This window comes from Mesitornis unicolor, unplaced genomic scaffold, assembly GCF_000695765.1.
Source record: "Mesitornis unicolor isolate BGI_N332 unplaced genomic scaffold, ASM69576v1 scaffold40658, whole genome shotgun sequence".
NCBI classification, from domain to species: domain Eukaryota; kingdom Metazoa; phylum Chordata; class Aves; order Mesitornithiformes; family Mesitornithidae; genus Mesitornis; species Mesitornis unicolor.
In genome coordinates, this window is record NW_010201962.1 from 1 (window position 1) to 16,596 (window position 16,596).

The window sequence follows — 16,596 nt, forward strand, 5'->3', positions numbered from 1 at the left end:
TGAAATGTGATATTAATTTATAAAATTCAGATAGAAATATATAGAATTATATAAATATATAGGAATTCTATGTAAATATATCAATATATTACCTATATAAATATACAGATCAATCAAACCAGCCTGGTTTGCAAATACAGGGCTGCCCACACCATAATAACCCATTGCAGTCAGGATTTCTCATGGTTATTCCCCAAATAAAGCCCCCAGCATCACCTCCGGCAATGGGAGAAGGAAACCCAAGGCAAAGCAGCAATAAAGCGCCCGTTAACCTGTTGGCGATCAAGTAGATCTCCATGCTCTGAAGGAATATGGACTTGCTGAATTCAAAATCCAGGCGAAAAGCGACCTGCGGAGGTTGGAGAAAGATCGGAGAAAATATTAGGAGAGGGGAAAATTAATCAAACCGAAACCCCTGAGCGCTGGCCAGGGGCGATGCGGGGACTCTGGGGTGGGAGCATCCCCCTGAGAGATGCTCCCAGCTTTGGGCAGAGCTTTTTGGGGTGAGAAGAGGCCACACTGGGGATTTGCAGGATGCACTCGCTGCATTTTTTTTCTCTCTCTGAGATTGGGAAGCAAAAAGCCCCCGAATTTGGGAGGAAAAACCCCCGGGGGATCCTGCGCTGGCTACCAGCTGCGGCACGGGGTCGGCAGCCGGAGAGGGGCCAACACCAATAAAAAAATGTGATAAACGTCCCATCTGCGAGCGCCGTGGCAATGACCTCAAACTGTCTGGGACGGCGCAGCTGAGGATCATATTAAAACTCCGCTGCTCGCCAGCCAAATTTCCATTTCCAGCTCGTCTTTGTTTTGGCAGGACCTGGACTACCTGGTGCCACGCAGATGCATTCTCAGCCCCCGTAGGTCATGGGGAGCCGGGCTGCTGCGCTTTCGGCTACGGCCACAGGCATCCGAGAGGGCTTTTTTGGGAGCTTTAAAGCCTCGTGAGGTGCCTGCAGCTCATCTGTCATTTTCCAGCTCCCGTCAAGGAAAGGCTGCAGACGGATGTGGTGGGTGGAAAGGTTTTTCTCCTTAGATCCCACTTGTCTTGGCCTGTTTTTCCACAGGGGTGCAGGTGGGATATCACAAGGTGGCCACAAGCAAGCTGGGTCCTGCTCTGCCCATGCCATCTCCTCGCTTTTTCCATCCCTTGTGACATTTGGAAGGGTTTTATGGCATTAAAAAAATGATGCTTAATGGACCTGGGCTTATGCACCGCACTGGGAGCCACTGCAAGCTGTGGTCCCAAGGGGGCTTGGAGGAGAGTCCGGAGGGACCTTGGGTGTTCAGAGCAAGGAAAACCTTTCAGTGCCTCATCCTGCAAGGATGGAGCTGGGGGAAGTTACCATCAGTGGTTTGAAGCCAACATTAAATTGCTCCAAAGGGCTGGAGTCAAATTCGGTGAGGATTGGAGGATTTGGTGCTGGGCAATGCCCTACAATCACTGCAGCACCCGAACCATCCCGGCTCCCCTAACACGCCTTTCAAACACCAGCAATGGACAGAGAAAGGCAAACCCCCAAGGATTTATCCTTAAAAACCCTGTTCAAAGCCACCCAGCCCCACAATGGATGGATGTGGCCCTGCAGTGATGCCAGGGCAGAGGGGTCCTGTCCTGAGGGTGAATTTGGGCAGGAGGGAAGGGCTTTACCTTGGCCTTGGCGCGGAAGAAGGGGTAGCTGACGTTGCACACCTTCTTGTTGGGGTTCTTGTCCTCGGTCATGCAGTCGATGTTGATGTCCGTGTCGTCCTGAAACGAGACACGATGTGACACGGGGCACGAGCCCCATGGCCTGGCTCTTTGTGAAGGCAGCAAACGCACCCCTGGGGCTCAAAACAAGCTTTAACTTTTGGGAAAAACAACCAACCAACCAAGCCACCCCACTGCTTGCTGCAGGCCAGGAATCCTTCCAATGGAGTTGAATTTCTCCCTCCTGGAAAGGGTCATTTCTAGCAAGTAACCTCCAGCTTTCTGGTTTAAATCCCCCTCAGAAACTTAACTACAGCAGCAAATGAATAAACCTAATTATTCTTGCCCCTATAAGTGGAAAGAAGGATATTTGCATGCGATGAGGAGTCACAGGGAAGCAACCCTCTCTACCTCCTCCCCTCCCAAGCAGTAGCAACCCTACAAGAGGTTGTAGCCTGGTTGTATGCAGGTGTCCGTCCCCTCAATGAGCTACTCCAGCTTTTGGCCTTGTATGAGACCCTGCAAGGGTTATTTTTATTTGGGCCTCTGTACAGCCCCTGACACAAACACCCATCCCCTCCGGTTGGCAATTTGCTTATTTATAAGGAGTAGGAGCCAGGAATCCATTAACAGAGCAGTGTAGCTACAAATATTTCCTGTGACCACCGCTGCACGGTGCTTTCTGTTACCGAGCATCACAGGGTATTTTTTTCCCTCAATTAATTTGGAGTAATCTCTCAGAAAAACGCATTTTTCTTATTTTTGAGGGTAACGTGCCCCACAATTTTCCCTTGGCATGGCTTATAGAAAAAAAAACCAACGCAGGACATGGGATCTGCGGGCGAGGATGAAGTCATGGGAGGGGGATGAGCGAGGGCCCAGCAGCATCAGCAAAATCTCCCAAACCTCGCTGGGAAAAGGGAAGATTGAGATGAGCAAATGGTGGGGGTGAAATATTGGGGCATGGGGACAGGGGGACAGCCGTAGAGAAGTGGCATCGCCCAGCTCGATGCTGAGCTGTGGCCACATTCCCATTATCAGCCCCATCCTTCCAGGAGTTCTATCTCAGCCGCAAAAATTCACCCCTGATGGGAACTTGGCCACGTGCAGCGAGTATTTTTAAACTGTTGGAGTAGAAAAAAAACGAAGAGGGAAATAATTTCATCTGCATTTGACCTTCTTTCAGGCTCTTAAAATTCAAACATTTTCTCGTATTTCCAAAATAAAGGGCTGAAAGCAACTCAAGTGCTCAGCAGCTAAGCCCATAAACACGTCTGATTTATGAGGAATGGAGACATTTTTGGGCTCAGGTTTAGGAGGCAGCTTTCTCACCCAACCAGGATTAGAAGCGGCTCTGGAGAGCCCTGGGTCTCCCCTCCACCCCAGACCCACCTTGGGGATCAAGCTGGCGAACTGCAGGTTTCTGGAGAAGGAGATGTTGAGGACGGTGCTGTAGGCATTTTCCCCCCGGTTCTCCAGCGCCGCCTCCACCGCCACCCTCCTCCTGCTGCTCTCGATGACGAAGACGGAGGCGTCGAAGGAGAGGGTGAAGGCCGAGCAGTCCCCTCTCCGCAGAGCGCGGCGGCAGTAATCCCTGCACGGGGAGCAACCCCACCGTCTCCACATGCACCACGCGTACGAGAGACCAAGAAAATCCCCGTTTCCCCCCATTGTGGAAGGAGGAATCGCAAACTCCTCCCGCCAACCATCGTTTTGCTGGGGATTTTTCTGTGTCTAGCTTTCTCAAATCTCCTAATTCTCTATTAATTAATTCTCTTAATACAGCTAGGATGTAAGGAAGAAACCAAGCAGCTTCTATAACTCTAGCAGAGGTTATTTATTTTCAGCTTGGCTTAGATCTCCCTTCTGGTAAATTGACCAGCACAGACTCCGCAATAGCAAAGTCTTGATGGGTTTTTTGGGCATTGATTTTTTTTTTTAATGCAAAATAAATAAAGGAAATGTAGGATGGAGCCAGCTTCTGCCTCTGATCCATAAATAATCCCCTACCTACAGCTCCCTTCAGCCTCCCACAGCACAGCCCTGCCAGGACCCATCCTGCGCTGGGTCGCAGCCTCAGGACCAAGAGCTTTACAGGGACACAGAGCAATAAATGCTGAATTACGGGATATAAGTAATTCCCAGGTAGCAGCACTGGCCATAAGCTCGATCCAGAGCCCACTACCATTGATGGGAGGCAGAAATTCAGGCTCCTGTGCTCTGAGATAACCTCTCAAAGCTCTCTGAGCCATCAGATGTAACATATAATTATTTCTGCTGCCTGCGTCAAGCCGGTAATTGTCAAGCGAGTAATGCCAGCCTTGCATTTATTCCCCTCTGTTATTTACTGATTTGTCTCCCTGGGGCTCATCACCAAGGCATCAAATATTAGTTGTCTTGTGGCTTCCCTGAAAAACCACCAATTGGTTCCAGGCAGAAGCTCAGACCCTGGAGGTGCTGAGAAACTCCTCGTGGTGGTGTTGGACGAAGGATGAAGCTGCTCTGTCAATAATCTACGGAGCATGGGTTGGGGCTGGGTTTCAGAGCCCCACCAGCTTGTGGTACTGGTTGGGAGGATGCTCCAAGTGATCTACTCACATGGCACTGGGAACATCGCTCCTGGCGTCCAGGACCAGATCAGGGACGCAGTGCTCATCCTCATTGCACCCGTTCCAGAAAGGGACCTGAGGAGGACAACAAGAGCAGCTAGGAGATGCTTTGAGCCCCAGGTTGTAGAAGGGACATGGGCAGTGATACCCAACACATTGCTATATCATGAGAGGGACCTAGGGACCCAAGATAAAGAAGCAAATGTCACATCCAGAAAGAAATCTGCACCGAGTGCCTGATCAAAGGCACCCAGGGAGGTTGGTGCTGTTACCTACCGAGACCTTGAGCGAGGTGGGCCAGCCGTCATCCAGCATGGGGCCGTTCTCGGGATGCTCCAGCTCGTAGTCGATGGAGAACGTCACTGGCTTCACGTAGTCGGCCGTGTCCTGCGGCGGACAGAAAGCAGCATTGGGAAGGACAGGGGTCCTGCTCGTGGAGTGGCAGCGTCAGAGAGCAAGGTGAGGCATTGCTGCAGGGGTGCGTGATGATTTTATGAAGTAAAAGCTTTGTGATCTACTAATCTTGGTGTGTAATCACCCTGTCTCTCCAGCTAACCCTCACCTAGGGTTGGGGACAACCTGAGCTCAGCAATGCTGCTCAACACCCATCTGATGGCGTGGGAGATGCTGGCTCCGAAAGATGGATGTTACCAGGGAAAATGACTCCAAGCCCGTCTTCAGGGGGGGACAGAGCCATCTCTGCAACCCTTACCTGGGGCTCATCAGGCTGCTAATGAAGCTGCACCTTTCCTGCAGCTCTATGAGCACTTCCCACGCATCGTTCCAGCTGCACAGGGCGCAGCAAGATGCTCTGAAGCGAGATGTTTCTTGTGCTAAGTCACCAGCTCCATCTCGAGCTCCAGACTTGAATTTCCCAGAAGTTCACGGCCGTTCAGGCCAGGGCTTGGGGCCGGGCCAGTCTGGCAGCTCGGCCCTCCCTGGCCTCTGCAATATCCTCGTCATTCATGGGGAATGTTTGATTTTGGCCAGGTTTGCGCATCAGCTGTTCCCTGCGAGTGGTGCAGGGGGTTTCACTGGCTCCTGCACCCTGGGAGGGGGACCTTGGTGGTCAGAGGGGTGCAGAGGGTTGACAGCATTGGGGACTGCCATGGACACGTTTGGTTCCTGATGGAAAATAAGTGAGTTTAAACTGATTTTGGAGGAGGAAGATGAGCCTGACCGGGCTGTCAGGAGTGCACGCCCTCCCCAAGGGCACAGGGCTGCAATGAAGTCAGTGCTCAGGGACCCAGCAGCTGCCACAGGCCGGCAGCTCCATCCCTGACCACATCAAACCCAGCACAAAGAAATCCAGTCTGGAGAGGGATAAAGCTCAACTCCAGCCCCATGAAGCCATCGAGGCTCCTCTGGTCACATCCCGATGCATTGCTGTTCTGCACAAGGTGGAGAATGCCATTACTGGTACTGGGACCAGTGCTGCTTGTCAGTGACATGGACAGTGGGATTGAGGGCATCCTCAGCAAGTTTGGGGATGACACTGAGCTGTGTGGTGTGGTTGACACCCTGGAAGGAAGGGATCCACTCAGAGGGACCTGGTCAGGAGAGGTGGGCCCAGGGGAACCTCATGATGTTCAACAAGGCCAAGTGCAAGGTCCTGCACCTGGGTAGGGGTAATCCCCAGCACAAACACAGGCTGGGGGAGAATGGGTGGAGAGCAGTTCTGAGGAGAAGGACTTGGTTTTGGTCGATGAAAAACTCAACATGAGCCCCCGATGTGCATCTCCAGCCCAAAAACCAATTGCATCCTGGGCTGCATCACAAGAAGTGTGGCCAGCAGGGCCAGGGAGGCGATTCTGCCCCTCTGCTCTGCTCTGGTGAGACCCCACCGGGATACTGCATCCAGTTCTGGAGCCCCCAATATAAGAAGGACATCGAGCTGTTGGAGCGGGTCCAGATGAGGGCGATGGGGATGCTCAGGGACTGGAGCACCTCCCCTATGAGGACAGACAGAGAGCTGGGGTTATTCAGCCTGGAGAAGAGAAGGCTGTGGGAGGACCTTATTGCAGCCTTCCAGTTCCTGAAGGGGCTACATAAAAGCTGAGGCAGCTTTTTACCAAGGCAGGTAGCGATAGGATGAGGGGGAATGGCTTTAAAATGAAAGAAGGTAGATTTAGACCAGATATTAGGAAGAAATTCTTCACTCTGAGGGTGGTGAGGCCCTGGCACAGGTTGCCCAGAGAAGCTGTGGGTGCCCCCTCCCTGGCAGTGCCCGGTGATATATGAGATAGTTAAATATCATCTAAATATCACCTACCCCCTCCATGGCCAAGCGATTGGAACCAGACGATCTTTAAGGTCCCTTCCAACGCAATCCATGCTGTCATTCATTCTGTGATCATTTTTTGGGGGCATTCAGCAGAGGAGGACTCACCAGGACGTGGAAGTGGAGCCCCTCGCAGTGCTCCTGCCCGGCCAGCAGCACCAGCCCCTTCTGCGCCTGCCGCTCCCCGCTCTCGTCCAGGTAGGCCCGCGGCGCGTACCGGCGCTCGTCGATGGTGGCGTTGTACCGCAGCGCTGCAAGGACAGCGGCGCCGTCACGGTTTCTCCCCAGGGTTACGCTGCTACATAGCAACACCGGGCCACAAAAGGGGGATTTTGGGCTCCCAAAGCCCTGTCACCTGGCTGGGATGAGTGGGGCAGGGAGCACGCCAAGGGAAAATTGGGTGATGGTTGTCAATGCTTGTTTCTAACAAACATTTGTTCTGGGCAAAGCAACCCCTCTCCGTGTCAAATAAAATGCATTATTACAAGGCACTGCATAAAATCTGTGCAGGATATATAATTATTTGCCTCTTATATATTCACATACTGACTTGTATCAGTTCTGGAGGTATCGCAACCCTGAGCGCTCTCCTCAATATTTTACCAGAGATTATTTCCTTCCTGCACTGCTGTCCAAAATAAACGGAAGATCCTCAACCTGGTGGCCAGCAGGGGGATATTTGCACCCACTGCACCAATGTGATACAAAACCATCAGCCCCCAGCACGTGCCACCCACAGGGTGGCTCTTTTGGGTAGAAAATGTGTAAAAATAAATAAATAAAAGAAACCCCATTCAGCTTTTTTTTCTGCAAGCTCTGCAGTCATAGCAGGGAGGAGTAAAACACTGGATTTGATAGAACAAATCAAAATTCTTGCTCCAGGGGATGGGAGTTTTACCCTTGGCTTTGCTCAGGACCCAATTTCCGTTCGACGGCGTTTGCTGCTGGGTTACGAGGGGGCTGAGCCGCTATCGCCTCCCCCCCAGCTCCAGCTGAGTCACGGGCATCCGCCGGGTAGATGTGGGGTCAAGGCAACACACGAGGGTTTAATAGCAGGGCTGGCCCATAACTTCACAGAGATTCCCCGGGATATGAGGGAAATATGCACATCTGGGCCCCAGATGCGTCGTGCCCCTGCAGCGAGAGGGATGGATGAGCTCTGCGGGACGTGGGCCGGGCACGTCCTCTCCTGTCCCGCTGGGGACATCCCCGTCACACGTACCACGGCAAGAGGAGCTGCAGGAGAGCTCGGACCCAGGGTGCAGGTGAGAAAAGAGGTTAAACCCAGGTATGGTTGAACTCTTGGGATGTTTCTTAGCACTGCTTAATGGCAGAGTCACTGTCCCTGCTACCTTGGCCAGGATAGGGACAAATTTGTGGGTAAAAAGGGATGTGGCAGATGGCAACGTGTGCTGCTCCAGATGTGCCAAGTTCCTGGATGCTTTCCCTTGGCAGCAGCGGCTGCTCCCTCAGGGCTGGAGACGGAAAACAGCTCATGAATTGGGGTTTTTGTAGCGCGAGCAGCCGTGTCCCACTTACCCACGCTGGCCGTCTGGAAGTGAGCTGAGAGGAAGACGGCGGTGAAGCAGACGAAGGCCGACATGCAGGTGGCATCCTTCCCATTCCGCTTGCAGTCCTTGGTGAAGATGTTGATTTTGGAGGGCTCGAAGCGGATGCTGGCATTGATCTGGACCACGCTGCGGGACCTGGGGGGCAAGCAAGGGTCAGAGGTCTGCAGCAGCCTCCAAAAGCCTCCAGGTTCACCCCTTTTTATACTTTTCCACCCGTTTTTCCAACATCAAAAGGGTGCTGAGGAAGACCAAAGGCCACTACAGCGTGTTGACCTACTCTCAGCTCATCTATGTAGAAGAATCAAATCCAGCTATGAAGAATAAAACCCCTTGCACGTATTTGCCTCCTGCTTATGCCAGTGAAGCGACTCAGCACTGAGAGCAGGATTTGGTCCCCTGTGTGCATGGTCCATCTCTGGACCTTGATGGACCTAGCATGGTCCATCTCTGCTGGGCATATCCGCCCTCCATCCTAACCCCTTCAAGCGATTTTCCGAACATTAATTGCTACTTGCAAATATTAAATTGTTCCTATTTAATAAGACCTGAGGGGAAGCCTGGGTGAATCACCACGAGTGAATTAATCTGGTTTGAAACCCCTGGGGAACTAATGACGAAATTCAACACAAAGCCAACTCTGATGTCCTTCTAGGGTCCAACTGCATTGAAATCCCCCAGCCCCATCAGACATTACTGCAGAAAGATGGGTCGGATTGTTTTGAGATGAGATTTTCCCTCAAAAAACGTCAGCATTTTGGGAAGTTTTGGGCAGAGGAGAGCGCCAAACGAGACGCAGCTAACCACAGCAGCACGGCGTTCCCCAGGGAGCCGACGGCCAAGTCGACGAGCCCGTCTTCGTTCAGGTCCAGCTGTCCGTGGATGCTGCAGCCAAAATACATCAGGCCCGGCGCGAGGTCCGCAGCTGCGATCCGCTGAAAAACAAAGGGGAATCCAGGCTGGTTTCCAGCAGGACCATCCCTGCCCGCCAAGGGGGTTTTGCCACGCCAACCTCCACCACCTTATTGAAGATGCCCCTTTCCAATCGATTGCACCAGTTGTAATTTTCCATAAAATGAAAGCAGTTTTTCTTCAGAGACTCCATCCAGAGATTTATCCTGAATTTACTCTGCGTATTTACTACTTCTCACAAGTGTGGGAAATACTTTATCTACAGTAATCCGTTGCACTGAGTGCTAAGCATTGCCCCTCATTTCAAGCACTTTTTCCATACCCTAAGTTTGCTTTCTCTTGGACCCTTCACAAGAGAAAATATCCAGCAATAATAATTAACAATGCAACCCTGCATGTGAATTTACTGCGCTCTAGCAGTCCTTAAAATGGGCCCAAGTGGCATTTATTCTGATGAAGGATGAGGACAACCCAAACACCCAGGAGCTGTACCTGCTTGTACTTCTTTAGGACGGTCTCCTTGAAGCCAAGGAAGACGTAAATCGCTCCTTGGTGCTCGTCCTCCAAAGGAGCCCCCACCACGAGGTCATTGTAGGAGTCCTGGTTGAGGTCGGGCACGGCGGCGATGCAGGAGCCGAAGCGTGAGTTCTGGTAGCTCTGCAGGTCCACCAGGGCCCCGCTGGAAACAAAGCGGTTCTGCTGGGCCAGCCAAAGAGAAAAAGCAAAATAAAAACCCCAAAAGCATCAGTAGTGAGCACGGCAAGAGGAGAAAACCCTCAAAGGCGTGCAGCCAAGATGTGGTGATATGTGAGCAGTTGCTCTAGGAAGGGAGTGAGAGCCCTCCTGGGGCTGTGGGACTTTTGCTCAGCACGTTTTTGGGGATGGATGAGCCCTGCACCAGCCCGCCGTGTGCCTTGCCTCCCTTTCATAGCATCCTATGTAAATAATTGCATAAGGAGTTGTGCTTAATAAAGCCCCACAACCCCAAACAGGTGAAAGCCCTGCGAGGAAACGGTTTTAGGGGAGATAAAGTGGCAAAGACCCCACCTTGCACCCCATTCATCAGCTCCTCAGGGCTGGGAAGCAGCAAAGCCTTGAGATGAGATGGCTCTGTTCCAGCACAAGCCAGACGCCCTTCGCTGGCAGCGAGCAAACCCCCCGAGATTGTTTATAAACACAGAAAACAGACAAATCCTCCTCCCGTCCTGCAGCAGCCGCAGTGGTGAGGAGCTGCCAAGCTCTGCTGCCTTTGGACCGCGCTGCCGTGCCCTGTGGTGTTTGAGTCACCCTGGGGAGGTGACACGAGGGGACGCAGTTCCCTCGCTAACACCCAAACGCCCTGGTGATGTCCTCATGTACCTCCCGCAGGGTGTAGATGTAGACCTTGCCCCTCTCTCTGCCCTCGCTGAAGTACATGGGGGCTCCCACCAGCAAAACGTCGGTGATGCCGTCACCGTTGACGTCGAGGGAGTTGATCTCGCTGCCGTAGTAGGAGCCGATCTGGAGGAGACAGAGGAGGGGATGGGAGCAACGGTCCCCAATGCCACCCTCCTTGATAGGGACCGCAGGGACATCCCCAGTCCCATCGCTGCTACAGCTGGTGGACATCCCCAGCTGTAAATGCATCACGTTGCTGAGCCATTTGAACAGAATAATTAATGCAATGAAAGGGAGAGGGTTGACGGAGGAGCGTTACCTGCTCTCCCTTCAGCGCCTGGTGGATGGTGAGGTTTCGGTTGTTGTGCATGCTGAAAATGATGACTTTCCCAGTGTGGTTGAACCTGGGCGCTCCCGCCACGTAAATCCGCTCGTGCTTGGTGGAAATGACGGAGGAGACGGTGTAACCTGGAAGGGAGGTGGATGCGGGGTGAGCGTGACCGAGCGGATCCCAGCCGCTGCCTGGTGCTCTGCTTCCCATTAACCCCCAGCTGCTGACACGGCGCTGGCTGCCTCCCAGCTCAGGAAGCCAGAAACCCTGATTTCTTCAAAGATAAAGTCATTCAAATAAACCCCAGCGCCCTGACCCGGGGCTTTGCGCTGCCTGCTTGTATCCTACCTACACCCAGCTGCTCCAAGAGTTTTGGCACTGACACAGTCAGCAAACCCTGTGCAAAATCCTTATTTCATGGAGGATGACTCAAATTCACAGCCTGAGAAGTGTTGTACTTCACGGCTCACGTCAAGTTAAATGAACACCAGCAAGAAGTGTGCACGCCGGGAGGGTCCTTTGAGACCCCAGCACCACCGCATCCCTACCCAAGCGTGAAAGACTTTGCTGATGCTAGACATTAACATCCACAGGCCAATAAAAGCCGTGAATCCATCAAGACCATTGCTCATGGGTTCTTACAGAAATAACCCTGTGTAAGAAAATGCCCCTGAGCAACCCCTCTTTCCTACCCAGGCGGGTGATTTTCTGCATTGGGATCACTGACACTGCACTTGGTGTGCTGGGCTGTGGCACTTGCCTGTGGTTGCAGATGGGTTTATGTAGGAATATAACGTTGGGGCTGCAAAAATCCTATCTTTCAAACCCAGGTCCAGGTTCCTGCACATTCATAATCGGCTTTAAATGCTATTTGAATTATTAGAAACTCAAAGCACGGCCAGCACTGAAGCTGGATCAGATCACTTGGGGTCACAGGGTTTAATGGGATTTATGGACCCCCTTTCCCTGGGAATTGGCCTCACCTGGGGTCTCTGTCTCTTTACATATTCCCCTTCTGGGGGGATATTTTCAAGTTGAATATCAGCCTTGAAACCCAGAGGTCCTGACACTGGGTTTGCCAGGTTACTCTGCAGTGGTGTTTCATTCATATTTCTGATTTTCTTAAGGCAATGGGAAATCAGAGCCCAGCTGAGCTCCCCCATACTGTCCTGGGTACCCCATAGCATCCCACCCCACTCTCTGCCGTGGGGCAGCTCGGCCTGGCACGCACACCTCTGGAGAGAGCCTTCATTTCGCAAACCAGGCTGATATTTTTACTCCGGGGTTTTAAGAGCCGCACATGGAACGGATTAACCCAGCAGGTATTTCCTCCCTAGGCATGAAATTTCATCAGGGCTTTTTTAAGCCATTCCAGTAAGCACTGGCGGTCACCCGGGCCGGCCGGTGCCTGAGCTACTTCTGCCTTTAAATCACTTCTGTGCTGCACGTTGTGGTCGATGCTGGACTCTGCCCAGGCGAGGATGCTCACAGATGCTGCATCTCTGAGCGAGGACCAATTTAGGTCTTGCATGGATGAGAGCTCACAAACAATCCCAGCATGGTACTACCTACACTGGGAGCGCTGGCTGCTATTAGTCATCTGAGAAATATGTTGTGTTTCCTATTATTAAGACTAAAATCATGAATTCAGCCCTGGCAGTGAGACCTTAATCTGGTTTTCTTACCTAAATATGCTCCGTGATTTTTCAGCTCCTCCGGGAACTCCTGCAGATAGGATTCCCGCAGGGGAATGACTTTCCCGCTGCTGGTTTCCTTCAGGACGGCTCCGTTCCAGTCGTAGGCACCCACCGCCCCCAGCAAGATCCCATCCTGTGGGAGAGCAGGGGTAGTTTGAGGCTATTTCTTGACAAGTGGAGAAATAAGGGGAAAAAAACGGGAAAAAAACCCCCCAGAATTCAAGCAAACCATTCTCCAAAGCACACCTGGAAAGATGGAGATATTTGAACACGCTGGAATGACATTTCCACCCCATCCACATCTTTCCAGTGTCTTTTTCCTCCCCAGGAAAGCAGAAATTCCTGCTTTTCACCCTCAGAGCGGGCGGAAAGGGACCCGCGTTCCTCTGCACCCCAACACCCACATGTGCCCATGTCCCCCATGGCACAACCCAGTACATGGCAGCACTGGGAGGAGCGGCTGCAGACTGGTCCTAAGGAAGGCACTGGTCTCCCCCTTCCCCATGGGATAAACCAGCATTTTCTCCCTTGTGTTTGCATTAGTAATTTAGCTTGGTGATTAATAAATTGCACAGGGCACCTGCTTGCATGGGAAGGAGGAAAAGAATAATTTAAAAATAAATAAAAATCACATTTACACTCTTACTTCCACAACATGTGATGAAAATCCAGTCTGGGACATTTCCAGGCCAAAGGAGATTTCATTCTTGTTGGTTCCTTTGAAAAAAAACCAACAAACAACAAGGTTTTATATTGTTTGTATTTAATGGAGGGGCTGAGCGGTGCCTCGAGGTGGGGCGAGCATCCACCTCCACCCCACTTGTGGCACATGGACCTCAATTGCCATAAAAGTGCTTATTTCTCCCCAAAATCACCCCAATTACACAAACTCGTGCTGCTAATAGATACTGCGAGCTCTACCACTGTGTGGTTGTCTCATTTCCTGGCTGCAAGATCACAAAAAATCAGGGATTTAGAGTATTTATCTTCATAATTGCAACTGGGTGAAGCTTTGCAACCCAGGGAAGCTTTCTTCCAGTGACAGGATGGAGTTTGATGGGTGAGAAAGACGTTGACTCCCAAATTAAACCCATGCCAAATTTCCAAGGTTTGCTATAACCTATGGAGCCACCACAGCTCTGCAAATGATGGTTGCAAGAATGAAGGGTGTCCTTTTGAGGACATCTCTGCTCCTGATGCTTGCGAGATGCAAACCACTTCAAAATAAAGACATTCCTTTGCATATGAAGATGTTCAAAGTGTGATTTTAGGTTCTGTATCAAGTAGATACTAGGGAAATTGGCCAGCTGGGGATGAGCATCACTCACCTTCCAAGCTAAATATCCTTTCCCCCAATGCATCCACGATGTCTTTGAGTGCAGCCTCGTCCGTGACGTTGAAGAAATGCTTGTCATCCGGGTCGCTCGCTATGAATTTTATCTCGTTCAAAAAGGCTTCGGGATTGATTCCTCTTCTGTTATAATAACCCAGTACCTAGGTTTGAAATACAAATGAGAGACTCAGGGGGTTTTTGTGCGATGGATAGAGCCATCCCCAAGCATCCGAGGGGTGTCCATGTGGAAGGACCCCAACAGCATCGGCATCTATCACCCCATCATGGGAGCAAATTGGGATTTGCTGTAATTCCTCTAGGCAGCGTTGGGGTCCATGGGAATGAGTTTGGCGCAGTCATTTGCTGCCGAAATGACCCCTCCATCCCCACTCACCGCCACCGCGTATCTGGTGACGTTGTCCTTCTCGCTGTCCTCGATCACCTTCTCCAGGTCTGGGCTGTCGTGCGACTCTCCATCTGTGATTACAATCATTACTCTCTTTGCCCCTTTCCGGCCACCTTTCTGAAACGCTTCCGAGCTGCAATTGAAGAGATGCCCTGGGCTGCTCAGCCTCGCCGAAACGGCCGTGGCCGCCGCCGCACGCACCCCGTCGCCCGCACTGCAAAGCACCCAGGGGTGCTTGGTGGGCTGCTGGCCCTCGGGGGGGATGCGATTGAGTGCAGGACTCTCAGGAAACATTTTAGGACTTTAAAAGGGTTCCGTTTGCTTTTTTTCACTGGTGATTTTAAATGTATTATCGGGAGGAAGAGGAAAGTGAGAGGTTTTTACCGAGCAAACTCTATCCCATAGGCAGTCCTGGTTTCCGTGCCTCCTCTTTGCTCTATGTGACTGGCAGCTGCTACCACATCCTTTACAGACCTGTAGTCATTTAAATGAAACTCATGGACCACATCTTCTCCATACTGAACCACTCCGACCTAGGAATACCACAGAGGACACCAATAACCCTCCGTTCAACAAGGGCCAGTGACGCAACACCTTGTCCATCACACAAAATAAAAGCCACCATTAAAAAATCAACCCTTCTGTCCCCACTTCCTCCAGTTGCCCCCTATGGGACCATCGATAATGCTATATATTTTATTTCCCTTCTCTGCCAGCTCTCACCCGTGTGCCCTGCTATAAAGGGCTGGGGCGATGCAGGAGTGCCCTGCCCCAGTGCGGACCCATCTCTAAATGGGACAAAATGGGTGTTATTTGCACAAATCATTGAGGATATCCTTGCCCAAATAAGCTCATGATTACTAATAGGCAGCTGCAACAAGCTGCACAGGGCAATACTTCTGTGTTTCCATATGATTTCACCCTCCCCATGCCCGGTTGGGGTGTGGGATGCTGCTCTCTCCATAGCTTATTTAGAGACATTAATGCAAATGTTATTTCCACGGGCTCAGCTTTAAAATCCATACATTGCAAGTTGATTTTGAAAAAGTCTGGTGCCAAATCGCAACATTTTGGCAGAAAAAGGTCAAAAACGGCCCCGTTTCGCATCCGGGGGACTCTGCACGACACAAGGGATGCACAAGGGGCTTACTTGTATCTGGCCGGGGCCAATATAAAATTTTTTCAAGATGTTTATCAGGAAGTGCTGAACTTCAACCCAAGGGTATATGCTGTTTGATCCGTCCAGAACGATGATTATGTCCATGTACGTCTGGCATCCTGTGAAAAATACGCAGCGTGTGACTGAAAGAGCTTGGCAACGCTTGCAAAGGGGAGATTTACGGCTTCATTCCTCGCCATCAGGTACTCGCTCTGATGATTTGTTTGAAAAATAAAAACATCCTATTGCAATCATTCACAAAGACTTTTGGGCTTCAATAAGGTAGGGCGAAGCCACAAGCATCCTCTCTGCCGAGAAAAGACCGGATAACTTTCTAAGAATAACACTCAGTAGTATCTTTTCTCATTCAGATTTGAATTTTTTTATCCGGTCTAATACAGATGTGTACTTCAAAGTCTGGCCCACTGCAGGCAGGATCCAGCTCGGCTCCTCCCGTGGAGCCATGCTTTACCCCTGAGTCACTCGCCATGCAACACCAGTCGGGCATTTCCTCCCTTTCCCATTAAATCCTCAGCGGCGAGGCAGCCAAAAACCCCGGCGAGGACCCCAGCGGTACGAGCTGTGGAGGATTTAGGCAGCTGACTGGTTTTCAGCAGGGAAAATCGCTCAGCGTCACCTCCCTGTCTTGGTTATATTTTGTAACGTTATTTAGAAAAGCAGCAGAAACCCAGAAGGTGCTGAATTTTCCAGTGATAGTTCTTTATCGGTTGCCTTTTTCACCTCCTGTAGCCATTTATGGGTCCTGTAGTCACATGGGTCACTCCATCACTGAATGGCTTTGGTTGGAGAAGACCTTTAAGGCCATTGAGTCCAATCAACCCTATGGTCCTCAGCTCTGTGCCACCCCCTCAATCCCAATTAGCCTCTGTAGTGAGGGCTAAAAGCATCTTCTGGCCGTAAAGAGGGAAGAGACACTGAGAATTTGGTGGTGGGCTCTGCCTTTCCTGCCTCTGCCCCCCAAAATTCCCATTTCTCCATGCCGTGAGAATTAAGCAACACCAGACAACCGATGAAGCCAGGACATCGCACCCAGTGCCCAGCTGGGGTGAGAGTTTCTGAGAGCTTCTGCAATTTCTTACCACCTACAAGCAAGCCAGGAAACTCATTTAATGCCTCAAAATAAAATCACGTACCCAAACTTACAAAATCAGGCCAAAATATTTAGCTTTCAGTCAATGAACTCCTTGTTTTGCATGGCCAAGGCCTGAATTC

General features: G+C 51.2%; 1 protein-coding gene across 1 annotated transcript in view; it reads right to left on the reverse strand.

The window, feature by feature from the left end:
- Positions 1-272: 272 nt before the first annotated feature.
- Positions 273-16,596, reverse strand: part of ITGA11 (integrin, alpha 11) — a gene marked incomplete at both ends in the record, with an annotated part of 16,765 nt that continues 441 nt past the window's right edge. The window contains 17 exons of the mRNA XM_010190253.1: positions 273-349; positions 1,652-1,750; positions 3,083-3,284; positions 4,289-4,374; positions 4,576-4,686; positions 6,689-6,831; positions 8,120-8,286; positions 8,953-9,083; positions 9,553-9,756; positions 10,420-10,560; positions 10,757-10,905; positions 12,454-12,598; positions 13,112-13,182; positions 13,794-13,959; positions 14,193-14,337; positions 14,589-14,737; positions 15,355-15,482. Coding sequence (XP_010188555.1) covers positions 273-349; positions 1,652-1,750; positions 3,083-3,284; positions 4,289-4,374; positions 4,576-4,686; positions 6,689-6,831; positions 8,120-8,286; positions 8,953-9,083; positions 9,553-9,756; positions 10,420-10,560; positions 10,757-10,905; positions 12,454-12,598; positions 13,112-13,182; positions 13,794-13,959; positions 14,193-14,337; positions 14,589-14,737; positions 15,355-15,482 — 2,314 coding nt within the window. The remainder of the gene's footprint in view (positions 350-1,651; positions 1,751-3,082; positions 3,285-4,288; positions 4,375-4,575; positions 4,687-6,688; positions 6,832-8,119; positions 8,287-8,952; positions 9,084-9,552; positions 9,757-10,419; positions 10,561-10,756; positions 10,906-12,453; positions 12,599-13,111; positions 13,183-13,793; positions 13,960-14,192; positions 14,338-14,588; positions 14,738-15,354; positions 15,483-16,596) is intronic.